Genomic DNA, 12815 nt, shown 5'->3' with positions numbered 1-12815 from the left:
TCAGCAACCGGGCTTTGCTTATAAATCCGCGCGCCGCTTTTTTTTCCCGCCTCGCAACGTGATTGGCTGATTGCGCTCCTTTATTTGCATTGACCACGCCCCCTCTGGGTACACTCATTTGCATAACCCCGCCCCCCGCGGAGCCGGGGTGGGGGAGGAAAACGGGGACCCCCCGAACCGCCCCTCCCCCACTCCCAAAACGGCTCCGAGACCCCCAAAACGGCTCCGAGACCCCCAAAACTCCCCCGGGGGGCGGGGGGGGAACCTCGGGACCCCAAATTCTGCCCCCTCCCGGAGCGGGGGCGACCCCCGGGGGGGGGGGGGATCCCCCAATTCCCGCCCCTCACCCCTTTGGGGAGGGGTCCCTGAGGTGCCGATCCCGGAGCCCCGCGGGTTCCTCAGCGTTTATTGAGGGGAGACAAAGCCGAGACCCCCCCAAATCCCCCCGGAGGGAGCGGCCCGGGGTCTCCCGGTGTCCCCCCGGTGTCCCCCGGTCCCGCAGCGTTCTAGAACTTTCGGAAGGCGCCCACGGTGAGATCGAAGAGCCGGGGGTCGCTGAGCTGCCCGGCCTTGTCCAGCAGGAAGAAGAAGGGGCGGCCCCGCACCTTGATGGGGATGGCGGCGGCCACCTCTGCCCGGTGAGCGCGGCCGGACACGTCCCGGAGCGGCACCGTGAAGGAGCGGCGGCCCAGCCCCAGCGGCCCGGGGGTCCCGATGGTGACGGCGGAGCCGCCCCGCAGCAGCGTCACCCGGTGAACGGAGCGCAGCGGCAGCAGCCAGCCCGCCGCCAGCACCAGCGAGCCTGCGGGGACACCGAGCTCAGCACCGGAACCGAGCCCCGAGCACCGAGCCCCTGAGGGGACACCGAGCTCAGCACCGGAACCGAGCCCCGAGCACCGGAGCCCCTGCGGGGACACCGAGCTCAGCACCGGAACCGAGCCCCGAGCCCCTGCGGGGACACCGAGCTCACCACCGGAACCGAGCCCCGAGCACCGGAGCCCGAGCGGGGACACCGAGCTCAGCACCGGAGCCTCCCCCCGAGCCCTGCCCCCGCTCCCCCGCTACCGACGGTGAGGCAGGACGCCGTGAACCCGTAGCGCCATTTGTTGTCGCGGGGTCGCAGCGGATCGTCGGGACCGGGTCCGGGAGCGGGCGTGGGGCGCAGCGCCGTGAAGGCGAAGTGAGCCAGGTAGGCCCAGAAGAGCCCCTGCCCCGCGCAGAAGAGCCCCACGAGGCGGAAGAAGCGGCTGCGGTCGTGCTGGAACAGAACCACGTCCCGCGACACGGCCGCGGCCTCCAGCGCCGCCCGCGCCGCCATCACCGGCAGCGCCTCCGGTACTTCCGGGTCACGCAGCGCGTCAGCCAATCCAAAGAGGAGCCGCAGCCAATCGGCTTTCGCGTGGCGGCTCAGCCAATCAGCTGCGGCGCCAGATCGGCCTCAGCCAATCAGCTCCCGCTGCCGCGTCGCCGCCGCCGCCATGTTTGTTGCTGGCGCGTTCCCGCCCTGCCCTCAGCGCCCCCCCCCTTAAAGGCGCCGCGTCCCGAATGGGCGCGGGAGCGATCAATAATCAATAATCGATCGATTTATTTACAAAACTCGGGGGGCGGCGGGAACGGAACACGGGAGGGGCCCGGGGAGGGGGCGGGGATCTCCAACGTTCACTTGAGAAACGCGACCTCTGGAATCTTCCCTTCCAGCTGGAAAGAGAGAGAGGGGGGGTCAGGGAATGGGGGAGGGGAAATCGGGGAAAATTGGGAAAAAATTGGGAAAAAATTGGGGAAAATTTGGGGAAAAATTGGGAAAAATTTGGGAAAAAATTGGGGAAAAATTGGGGAAGAATTGGGAAAAATTTGGGAAAAAATTGGGAAAAATTTGGGGAAAAATTGGGAATGAATTGGGAAATAATTGGGAAAAATTGGGAAAAATTGGGAAAAAATTGGGAAAAATTTTGGAAAAAATTGGGAATGAATTGGGAAATAATTGGGAAAAATTGGGAAAAATTGGGAAAAAATTGGGAAAAATTTTGGAAAAAATTGGGAATGAATTGGGAAATAATTGGGAAAAATTTGGGAAAGAATTGGGAAAGAATTGGGAAAAAAAATGGGAGAAAATTGGGAAAGAATTGGGAAAAATTTGGGAAAAAATATTGGGAAAAATTTGGGTAAGAATTGGGAAAATTTGGGAAAAATTGGGAAAGAATTGGGAAATAATTGGGAAAAATTTGGGAAAGAATTGGGAAAAAAAATGGGAGAAAATGGGAAAGAATTGGGAAAAATTTTGGAAAAAATTGGGAATGAATTGGGAAATAATTGGGAAAAATTTGGGAAAGAATTGGGAATGAATTGGGAAATAATTGGGAAAAATTTGGGAAAAAATTGGGAATGAATTGGGAAATAATTGGGAAAAATTTGGGAAGGAATTGGGAAAGAATTGGGAAAAAAAATGGGAGAAAATTGGGAAAGAATTGGGAAAGAATTGGGAAAAAACTGGGAAAAATTGGGAAAAATTTGGGAAAAAATTGGGAATGAATTGGGAAAAATTTGGGAAAAAATTGGAGAAGAATTGGAAAATATTTGGGAAAAAATTGGGAAAGAATTGGGAAAACATTGGGAAAAAAATTGGGAAAAATTGGGAAAGAATTGGGAAAAATTGGGAAAATTTGGGAAAAATTGGGGAAGAATTGGGATAAAAATGAGGAAAAATTGGGAAAGAATTGGGAAAAATTTGGGAAAGAATTGGGAAAAATTGGGAAAGAATTGGAAAAAAATTGGGAAAATTGGGAAAAAAGAGGTGGGAAACGGGAAAAATGGAAATAATGGGGAAAACGGGAAAAAAATGGGTAAAAACAGGAAAAAATGGGGGAAAATGGGAGAAAATGGGAAAAAATAGGAAAAAATGGGAAAAAAGAGGGAAAAATGGGAGAAAATGGGAAAAATAGGAAATAAATGGGATAAAAATGGGGAAAATGGGATAAAACGACAATAACGGGGGAAAATGGGGAAAAAGGGGAGAAAAATTGGGGAAAAAAATGGAAAAAAACTGGGAAAAATTGGGAAAAAGCGGATAAAAAAATGGGGGGAAATGGGAAAAAATGGGAAAAAAATGGGAAAAAAGGGGAATAACTGGGAAAAAATGGGAAAAGTGGGAAAAGCAAACCTTGAGCTGGGTGAAAACCTGGCCGGCCTGGCCGTAATCCCAGTCGTTGTCCTGGAGGCACCTGAGGAACACGAAAGGGTCAGAGGAAATTTGGGAATTTTGGGGAATTTTTGGGAATTTTTGGGATTTTTTAAATTAATTTTTATGGGGATTTTTGAGAGATTTTTGGGGGATTTTTGGGGATTTTTGTGGGATTTTTTTGGATTTTCAAGAGGATTTTTTGGGATTTTCAGGAGGATTTTTTGGGATTTTCAGGGGGATTTTTTGGGATTTTCAGGGGGATTTTTGGGGATTTTTGTGGGATTTTTTTGGGATTTTTTTTGGATTTTCAGGGGGATTTTTTGGGATTTTCAGGGGGATTTTTTGGGATTTTCAAGAGGATTTTTTGGGATTTTCAGGGGGATTTTTTGGGATTTTCAGGAGGATTTTTTGGGATTTTCAGGAGGATTTTTTGGGATTTTCAGGGGGATTTTTTGGGATTTTCAGGGGGATTTTTTGGGATTTTCAAGAGGATTTTTTGGGATTTTCAGGGGGATTTTTTTGGATTTTCAAGAGGATTTTTTGGGATTTTCAGGGGGATTTTTGGGAATTTTTGTGGGATTTTTTGGGGATTTTTTTTGGATTTTCAAGAGGATTTTTTTGGATTTTCAGGGGGATTTTTTGGGATTTTCAGGAGGATTTTTTGGGATTTTCAGGGGGATTTTTTGGGATTTTCAGGAGGATTTTTTGGGATTTTCAGGGGGATTTTTTGGGATTTTTGTGGGATTTTTTGGGATTTTCAAGAGGATTTTTTGGGATTTTCAGGGGGATTTTTTGGGATTTTCAAGAGGATTTTTTGGGATTTTCAGGAGGATTTTTTGGGATTTTCAGGAGGATTTTTTGGGATTTTCAGGGGGATTTTTTGGGATTTTTTTTGGATTTTCAGGAGGATTTTTTTGGATTTTTGGGGGATTTTTTGGGATTTTCAGGAGGATTTTTTGGGATTTTCAGGGGGATTTTTTGGGATTTTCAGGGGGATTTTGGGGTGATTTTTTTGCTTTTTGGGGACTTTTTGGTGCAATTATTTTCCTTTTTTGGGGAGGTTTTTGGGGCAATTTTTTTTGCTTTTTTAGAGCGATTATTTTGATTTTTTTGGGGAGGTTTTTGGAGCAAATATTTTACTTTTTTAGGGTGATTTTTTTTTTGCTTTTTTGTGGGAGTTTTGGGGTGATTTTTTTTGCTTTTTGGGGATATTTTGGGGTGATTATTTTGCTTTTTTGGGGAGGTTTTTGGGGTGATTATTTTGCTTTTTTAGAGCGATTATTTTGATTTTTTTGGGGACTTTTTGGGGCGATTATTTTGCTTTTTTGGAGCAAATATTTCACTATTTTGGGGACATTTTTGGGGCAATTTTTTTCTTTTTTGGAGCTATTTTTTTGCTTTTTTGCGGACGTTTTTGGGGCAATTTTTTTGCTTTTTTGGGGTGATTTTTTCCTTTTTTGGGGCAAATTTCAGGGATTTGTGACTCACTTCTGGGACCACTCGAGGTTCATGCCCGACTGCAGGCGAAGGCCGCCAGCATCTCCTGCTGCTCCCGGGGCATTTTGGGGATAATTTGCTCTTTTTTGGGGCGATTATTCTGGATTTCTTGGGAGGTTTTTGGAGTGAATATTTTGATTTTCTGGGGTGATTATTTTGGTTTTTTGGGGACTTTTTGGGGCAATTATTTTCCTTTTTTGGGGAGGTTTTTGGAGTGAATATTTTGATTTTCTGGGGTGATTATTTTGATTTTTTGGGGGACATTTTGGAGCAATTATTTTCCTTTTTTGGGGAGGTTTTCAGGGTGATTTTTTTTTCTTTTTTGGGGTGATTATTCTGGATTTCTGGGGAGGTTTTTGGAGTGAATATTTTGGTTTTCTGGGGTGATTATTTTGGTTTTTTGGGGACTTTTTGGAGCGATTTTTTTGCTTTTTTGGGGCAATTTTTTTCTTTTTCTGGAGCGATTATTTTGGTTTTCTGGGGAGGTTTTTGGAGTGAATATTTTGCTTTTCTGGGGTGATTATTTTGGTTTTTTGGGGACTTTTTGGGGCGAATTTTTTCCTTTTTTGGGGAGGTTTTTGGGGCAATTTTTTTTCTTTTTTGCAGCAATAATTTTGGTTTTCTGGGGGGGTTTTGGGGGTGATTTTTTTGCTTTTTTGGGGCAAATTCCAGGGATTTGTGACTCACTTCTGGGACCACTCGAGGTTCATGCCCGACTGCAGGCGAAGGCCGCCAGCATCTCCTGCTGCTCCCGGGGCATTTTGGGGATAATTTGGTCTTTTTTGGGGCGATTATTCTGAATTTCTAGGGAGGTTTTTGGAGTGAATATTTTGATTTTCTGGGGTGATTATTTTCATTTTTTGGGGACTTTTTGGGGCAATTATTTTCCTTTTTTGGGGAGGTTTTTGGAGTGAATATTTTGATTTTCTGGGACAATTTTTTTGCTTTTTTGGGGACATTTTTGGGTCGATTTTTTTGCTTTTTTGGGGTGAATTTCAGGGATTTGTGACTCACTTCTGGGACCACTCGAGGTTCATGCCCGACTGCATGGCGAAGGCCGCCAGCATCTCCTGCTGCTCGGCCGTCAGCGTGGGCACGGGGCTGGAGGAGGGCGTGGGCGCCGGCAGAGCGAAGGCTTTGCGCAGCTCCTCGGGGCTGGCCCCGCGCACAAACAGCTCATCATTGACGATGCACAGCCTGGGAGGGGAAAACGGGGAAAAACGGGGGAAAAACGGGGGGAAAATGGGGAAAAACGGGGGGAAAATGGGATTTATGGGGGGGAAATGGGGAAAAATGGGGGGAAAATGGGATTTATGGGGGGGAAAATGGGGAAAAACGGGGGGAAATGGGGAAAAACGGGGGGAAAATGGGGAAAAACGGGGGGAAACGGGGAAAAACGGGGGGAAACGGGGAAAAACGGGGGGAAAATTGGGAAAAATGGGGGGAAATTTGGATTTATGGGGGGAAAATGGGGAAAAATGGGATTTATGGGGGGGAAATTGGGATTTATGGGGGAGAAATGGGGTTTGGGAGAGGGGAAATGGGGAAAAACGGGGGGAAATTGGGATTTATGGGGGGGAAATTGGGATTTATGGGGGGAAAATGGTGAAAAAATGGAAAATTGAGATTTATGGGGGGAAAATGGGGAAAAACGGGGGGAAAATGGGATTTATTGGGGGGAAAATGGGATTAATGGGGGGAAAATGGGGAAAAATGGGGGGAAAATGGGATTTATGGGGGGAAAATGGGGAAAAACGAGGGGAAAATTGGAAAAACGGGGGGAAAATTGGGATTTATGGGGGGAAAATTGAGATTTATGGGGGAAATGGGGTTTGGGAGAGGGGAAATGGGGAAAAATGGGGAAATTGGGATTTATGAGGGGAAAATTGAGATTTATGGGGGAAAATTGAGATTTATGGGGGGAAAATTGAGATTTATGGGGGGGAAATGGGGAAAAACGGGGGAAATTGGGATTTATGGGGGGAAATGGGGTTTGGGAGGGGGGAAATTGGGATTTATGGGGGAAAAATTGGGATTTGGGGGGGAGAAATGGGGTTTGGGAGGAGAGAAATGGGGTTTGGGAGAGGGGAAATGGGGTTGGGGGCAGAAAATTGAGATTTATGGGGGAAAAATTGGGATTTGGGGGGATAAATGGGGTTTGGGGGGAGAAAATTGAGATTTATGGGGGAAAAAAAAGAGGATTTGGAGGAAACAAATTGGGATTTTTGGGGAAAGAATGGGGATTTTGGGTGAGAATGGGGATTTTGGGTGAAGAATGGGGATTTTGGGTGAAGAATGGGGATTTTGGGTGAAGGCAGAGGAGGAAGAAGACGCTCACCCGCTGTTCCCGGCCGGCACCGCGATGAACATCCGCGTGAAAGCGCGAACGGAATCCCGGGATTTGCCGTCCACTGAGGGCAGAGCAGGGCAGGAGTGAGGGGTGGGAATGGGGAAAAAAAGGGGGAAAAAGGGGGAAAAAAGGGGGAAAAAGGGGGGAAAAAATGAGGAAAAATGGGGGCAAAAAGGAGGGAAAAAGGGGGGAAAAAAAGGGGAAAAAGGGGAGGAAAAAGGGGGAAAAAGGGGGAAAAAATGAGGAGAAATGGGGGCAAAAAGGAGGGAAAAAGGGGGGAAAAAAGGGGAAAAAGGGGAGGAAAAAGGGGGGAAAAAATGAGGAGAAATGGGGGCAAAAAGGAGGGAAAAAGGGGGGAAAAATGGGTGAAAGGGGGGAAAATAGAGAGGAAAAGTGGGAGAAAAAAGGAAAAAAAGGGGGGAGAAAAAGGGGGAGAAAAGGGAGAAAAAAGGTCGGGGAAGTGAGGGGAGAATCAGGAAAATGTGGGGGGAAAATGGGGAGAAAAAGGGGGAAAAGTGGGGAGAAAAGGGGGAAAAAAGGGGGGAAAAATGAGGAAAATGGGGGCAAAAATGAGGGAAAAAGGGGTGGAAAAAAAAGGGGAAAAAGGGGGGGAAAAAGGAGGGAAAAAGGGGGGAAAAATGGGGGAAAGGGGGGGAAAACAGAGAGGAAAAGTGGGGGGAAAATGGGGAAAATGTGGGGGGAAAAGGGGGAGAAAAAAGGAAAGAAAGGGGGGGGGAAAAAGGGGGGAAAAAGGGGGGGAAGAATCAGGAAAATGTGGGGGAAAAATGGGGAGAAAAAAGGGGGAAAAGGGGGGAGAAAAAAAAGGGAAAAATTGGAGAAAAAGGGGGGGAAAAGGGGAGAGAATCAGGAAAATGTGGGGGGAAAATGGGGGGGAAAAGGGGAAGAAAAAGGGGAAAAATGGGGAGAAAAAAAGGGGAGGATTGGAGAAAAAGGGGGGGAATGGGGGAAAAAAAGGGGGAAAAGTGGGGGGAGAATCAGGACAATGTGGGGGAAAAGGGGGAGAAAAAGGGGAAGAAAAAAGGAAAAAAAGGGGGAGAAAATGGGGAGAATCAGGAAAATGTGGGGGAAAATAGGGGGAAAAGGGGAAGAAAAAAGGGAAAAAAGGGGAAAAATGGGGAGAAAAAAAGGAAAAATTGGAGAAAAAGGGGGGAGAATCAGGAAAATGTGGCGGAAAAGGGGGAGAAAATGGGGAAGAAAAAGGGAAAAAAGGGGGAAAAAGGAGGGAGAAAAGGGAGAGAGAATCAGGAAAATGTGGGGGGAAAATGGGGAGAAAACGGGGGAAAAGGGGGGAGAAAATGGGAGGAAAAAAGGGGGAAAAAGGAGGGAGAAAAGGGAGAGAGAATCAGGAAAATGTGGGGGAAAAGGGGGAGGGAAAAGTGGGAAAATGGGGGAGAAAAAAAGGGAAAAATTGGGGAAAAATGGGGGAAAAAGGAGGAGGGAAAAGTGGGAAAAGAAAGGGAAAGGAGAGAAAATGGGAGGACAAAAACAAGGAAGGGAAAAGGGGGTGAGGAAAAAAGAGGAGAAGAGGGAAAAAAAGCAAAAAATTAATAAAGAAGAGGAAAAAGGGAATAAAGAAGAGAAGGAAAGAGGGAAAAAGAGGGGAAAAGAAAGGAAAAAGGAAAAAGGGAAAAGAAAGAAAGAAAAAGGAATAAAAAAGAGGGAAAATAGGAGGAAAAACAGGAAAAAAAGTGGAAAAGAAGAGGAAAAAATGAAGAAAAAATAGGGAAAAAATAAGGGAAAAAAGGTGGGAAGAAAGAAAGAATGGAATAAAAAAAGATAAAAAAAAGAATAAAAAAAGAGGAAAAAGAAAGAAAAAAGGGAAAAAATAAGGAAAAAAAGGAGAAAAAAAAGGAGGGAAAAAAGGAATAGAAAAGAGGAAAAAAAAATAAAAAAAGAGGAAAAAAGGAAGAAAAAAGGGGGAAAAATAAGGAAAAAAAGGAGAAAAAGAAGAGAAGAAAGAATAGGAAAAAAAAGAAGAAAAAAGAGGAAAAAAGGAAAAAGGAAAGGAAGAAAAAAGGAGAAAAAAGGACAAAAGAGAAAAAAAGAGGGAAAAAGAAAAAAAAGAGAAAAAAAAAAAAAAAAGAAAAAAAGGAAGAAAAAAGGGGAAAAATAAGGGAAAAAAAAAGGAGAAAAAGAAGAGGAAGAAAGGAATAAAAAGAGGAAAAAAAAGAATGAAAAAAGAGGAAAAAAGGAAGAAAAAAGGGGGAAAAATAAGGGATAAAAAAAGAGGAAAAAAGGAGGAAAAAAAAGGAGGAAGAATGGAATAAAAAAGAGGAAAAAAAGAATAAAAAGAGGAAAAAAGGAAGAAAAAAGGGAGAAAAATAAGGAAAAAAAAAGGAGGAAAAAAAGGAGGGAAGGAATAAAAGATGAAAAAAAGAATAAAGAGGAAAAAAGGAAGAAAAAGGGGGAAAAATAAGGGATAAAAAGAGGAAAAAGGAAGAAAAAAGGAGGAAGAATGGAATAAAAAAGAGGAAAAAAGAATAAAAAAGAGGAAAAAAGGAAGAAAAAGGGGGAAAATAAGGAAAAAAAAGGAGGAAAAAAGGAGGGAAGAAAGGAATAAAAAAGAAAAAAAATAAAAGAGGAAAAAAGGGGGAAAAATAAGGAAAAAAAGGAGAAAAAAAGGAGGGAAGAAAGGAATAGAAAAGAGGAAAAAGAATAAAAAAAGAGGAAAAAAGGAAGAAAAAAGAGGAAAAATAAGGGGAAAAAAGGAGAAAAGAAGACGAAGAAAAGAATAAAAAAGAGGAAAAAAAAGAAGAAAAAAAGAGGAAAAAAGGAGAAAAAAGGGGGAAAAATAAGGAAAAAAAGGAGGAAAAAAGGAGTGAAGAAAGGAATAGAAAAGAGGAAAAAAGAATAAAAAAGAGGAAAAAAGGAAGAAAAAAGGGGTAAAAATAAGGGAAAAAAAAGGAGAAAAGAAGAGGAAAAGAGGAAAAAAGGAAGAAAAAAGGGGTAAAATAAGGAAAAAAAGGAGAAAAAGAAGAGAAGAAAGGAATAAAAATGAGGAAAAAAGAATAAAAAAAGAGGAAAAAGGAAGAAAAAGGGAGAAAATAAGGAAAAAAGGAGCAAAAAAGGAGTGAAGAAAGGAATAAAAAAGAGGAAAAAAGAATAAAAAAGAGGAAAAAAGGAAGAAAAAAGGGGTAAAATAAGGGAAAAAAAGGAGAAAAGAAGAGGAAGAAAGGAATAAAAAAGAGGAAAACAAAGAAGAAAAAGAGGAAAAAAGGGGGAAAAATAAGGAAAAAAGGAGGAAAAAAGGAGTGAAGAAAGGAATAAAAAGAGGAAAAAAAAGAATAAAAAAGAGGAAAAAATGAAGAAAAAAAGGGAAAAAATAGGAAAAAAAGGAGGAATAAAAGGAGTGAAGAAAGGAATAAAAAGAGGAAAAAAGAATAAAAAAAGAGGAAAAAGGAAGAAAAAGGGGTAAAAATAAGGGAAAAAAAGGAGGAAAAAGGAGGGAGAAAGGAATAAAAAAGAGGAAAAAAGAATAAAAAAAGAGGAAAAAGGAAGAAAAAAGGGGGAAAATAAGGGATAAAAGAGGAAAAAGGAAGAAAAAGGAGGAAGAATGGAATAAAAAAGAGGAAAAAAAGAAGAAAAAGAGGAAAAAAGGAAGAAAAAAGGGGGAAAAATAAGGAAAAAAAGGAGGAAAAAAGGAGGGAAGAAAGGAATAAAAAAGAAAAAAAAATAAAAAGAGGAAAAAGGGGAAAAATAAGGAAAAAAAGGAGGAAAAAAAGGAGGGAAGAAAGGAATAAAAAGAGGAAAAAAGAATAAAAAAGAGAAAAAAGGAAGAAAAAAGGGGGAAAAATAAGGGAAAAAAATCGAGAAAAAGAAGAGGAAGAAAGGAATAAAAAAGAGGAGAAAAAGAAAAAAAGAGGAAAAAAGGAATTAAAAAAAGGAAAAAAAACGAGAAAAAAAAGCAAAAATCCAAGTGGGAACTCACCTTCCTTAAAAATGCCGTGGACGTGAAGCAGAGCAGCGTGTTCTGGAATAGAGGGGGGGTGAGGAGGGGCTCCCAGGGAATTCCAGAGGGAATTCCAGAGGGAATTCCAGCTTTTCCAGAGGCCCCAGGGGTCTCCTCTCACCGTCTGGGCACAGATGTCCACCACGAAGGAGTTGACGTCGTGCTGGGTCTTGGGCAGCTCGTTGAGAAACGCCACCACGTTGAGCCTCGTGTGCTTGAGCAGCTTGAAACGCATGGCTGGGGAGGGAGAAATGCCAAAAAAAACCTCAAAACTGCCCAAAAATCCCCTCCTGAAATCCCTGGGAAAGTCTTGCCTGAAATCCCCATGAAAAACTTCACCAAAAAAAAAAAAATCTCAAAATGTGCATGAAAAAAAATGGAAATGGGTTCAAAAAATCTTCAAAAGATCTTCGAGGAAAACATCAAAAACTCCCCAAAAAATTCTGTAAAAAACCTCAAAACTGCCCAAAAATCCCATCCTGAAATCCCTGGGAAAGTCTTGCCTGAAATCCCCATTAAAAACTTCACAAAAAACAAAAAAAATTCAAAATGTGCACCAAAAAAAATGGAAATGGGTTCAAAAAATCTTAAAAAGGTCCTCGAGAAAAACATCAAAAACTCCTCAAAAAAACCTCAAAACTCCCCAAAAATCCCATCCAGAAATCCCTGGGAAAGTCTTGCCTGAAATCCCCATAAAAGGTTCATCAGAAAAAAAAATAAATTAAAAAAAATGGAAATGAGTCCAAAAAATCTTCAAAAGATCTTGGAGGAAAACATCAAAACCTCCTCAAAAACACCTCAAAACTGCCCAAAAATCCCCTCCTGAAATCCCTGGGAAAGCCTTGCCTGAAATCCCCATGAAAAACTTCACCAAAAAAAAAAAATCTCAAAATGTGCATTAAAAAAAATGGAAATGGGTTCAAAAAATCTTCAAAAGGTCCTCAAGGAAAACATCAAAAACTCCTCAAAAAAAACCTCAAAACTGCCCAAAAATCCCATCCTGAAATCCCTGGGAAAGCCTTGCCTGAAAATCCCCATGAAAAACTTCACAAAAAACAAAAAAAAATTCAAAATGTGCACCAAAAATAAAAATGGAAATGAGTCCAAAAAATCTTCAAAAGGTCCTTGAGAAAAACATCAAAAACTCCTCAAAAAAACCTGAAAACTGCCCAAAAATCCTGTCCAGAAATCCCTGGGAAAGTCTTGCCTGAAATCCCCATGAAAAACTTCATAAAAAACAAAAAAAATTCAAAATGTGCACCAAAAAAAATGGAAATGGGTTCAAAAAATCTTCAAAAGATCTTCGAGGAAAACATCAAAAGCTCCCCAAAAAATTCTGTAAAAAAACCTCAAAACTGCCCAAAAATCCCATCCTGAAATCCCTGGGAAAGTCTTGCCTGAAATCCCCATGAAAAACTTCACCAAAAAAAAAAAAAATCTCAAAATGTGCATGAAAAAAATGGAAATGGGTTCAAAAAATCTTCAAAAGGTCCTCAAGGAAAACATCAAAAACTCCTCAAAAAAACCTCAAAACTGCCCAAAAATCCCCTCCAGAAATCCCTGGGAAAATCTGCCCAAAATCCCCATGAAAAACTTCATAAAAAACAAAAAAAAATCAAAATGTGCACCAAAAAAAAGGGAAATGAGTAAAAAAAAATCTTTAAAAGATCCTTGAGGAAAACACTAAAAAAGCTCCCCAAAAATTATCCAAAAACACCTCAAAACTCCCCAAAAATCCCCTCCTGAAATCCCTGGGAAAGCCTTGCCTGAAATCCCCATGAAAAACTTCACCAAAAAACAAAAAAAATTCAAAATGTGCA

The 12815-nt window shown here is 42.5% G+C and overlaps 2 protein-coding genes and 1 long non-coding RNA gene across 3 annotated transcripts; 1 reads left to right on the top strand and 2 right to left on the bottom strand.

Moving 5' to 3' along the window:
* Positions 1 to 386: 386 nt before the first annotated feature.
* TMEM223 (transmembrane protein 223) lies at positions 387 to 1503 on the bottom strand. The gene is made up of 2 exons (XM_058828739.1): positions 1066 to 1503; positions 387 to 802 (listed from the first exon to the last, which is right to left on the bottom strand). The coding sequence occupies exons 1-2, from the start codon at positions 1316 to 1318 to the stop codon at positions 507 to 509; spliced, it is 549 nt and encodes a 182-aa protein (XP_058684722.1). The 5' UTR covers positions 1319 to 1503; the 3' UTR covers positions 387 to 506.
* A 62-nt stretch (positions 1504 to 1565) lies between these two features.
* LOC131574301 (nuclear RNA export factor 1-like) lies at positions 1566 to 11309 on the bottom strand. The gene is made up of 6 exons (XM_058828740.1): positions 11117 to 11309; positions 10975 to 11016; positions 7014 to 7086; positions 5690 to 5872; positions 3158 to 3218; positions 1566 to 1698 (listed from the first exon to the last, which is right to left on the bottom strand). Exons 3-6 carry the CDS (start codon positions 7043 to 7045, stop codon positions 1660 to 1662), a joined length of 315 nt encoding a protein of 104 aa, XP_058684723.1. The 5' UTR covers positions 7046 to 7086; positions 10975 to 11016; positions 11117 to 11309; the 3' UTR covers positions 1566 to 1659.
* Positions 4668 to 5682, top strand: LOC131574302 (uncharacterized). Its single transcript, XR_009276456.1, has 3 exons — positions 4668 to 4880; positions 5028 to 5314; positions 5498 to 5682. It is a non-coding gene; the product is annotated as an uncharacterized LOC131574302 (long non-coding RNA).
* Positions 11310 to 12815: the final 1506 nt, after the last annotated feature.

This window comes from Poecile atricapillus, unplaced genomic scaffold, assembly GCF_030490865.1.
Source record: "Poecile atricapillus isolate bPoeAtr1 unplaced genomic scaffold, bPoeAtr1.hap1 scaffold_221, whole genome shotgun sequence".
NCBI lineage: Eukaryota > Metazoa > Chordata > Aves > Passeriformes > Paridae > Poecile > Poecile atricapillus.
This window is presented reverse-complemented; position numbering and strand designations above follow the sequence as displayed.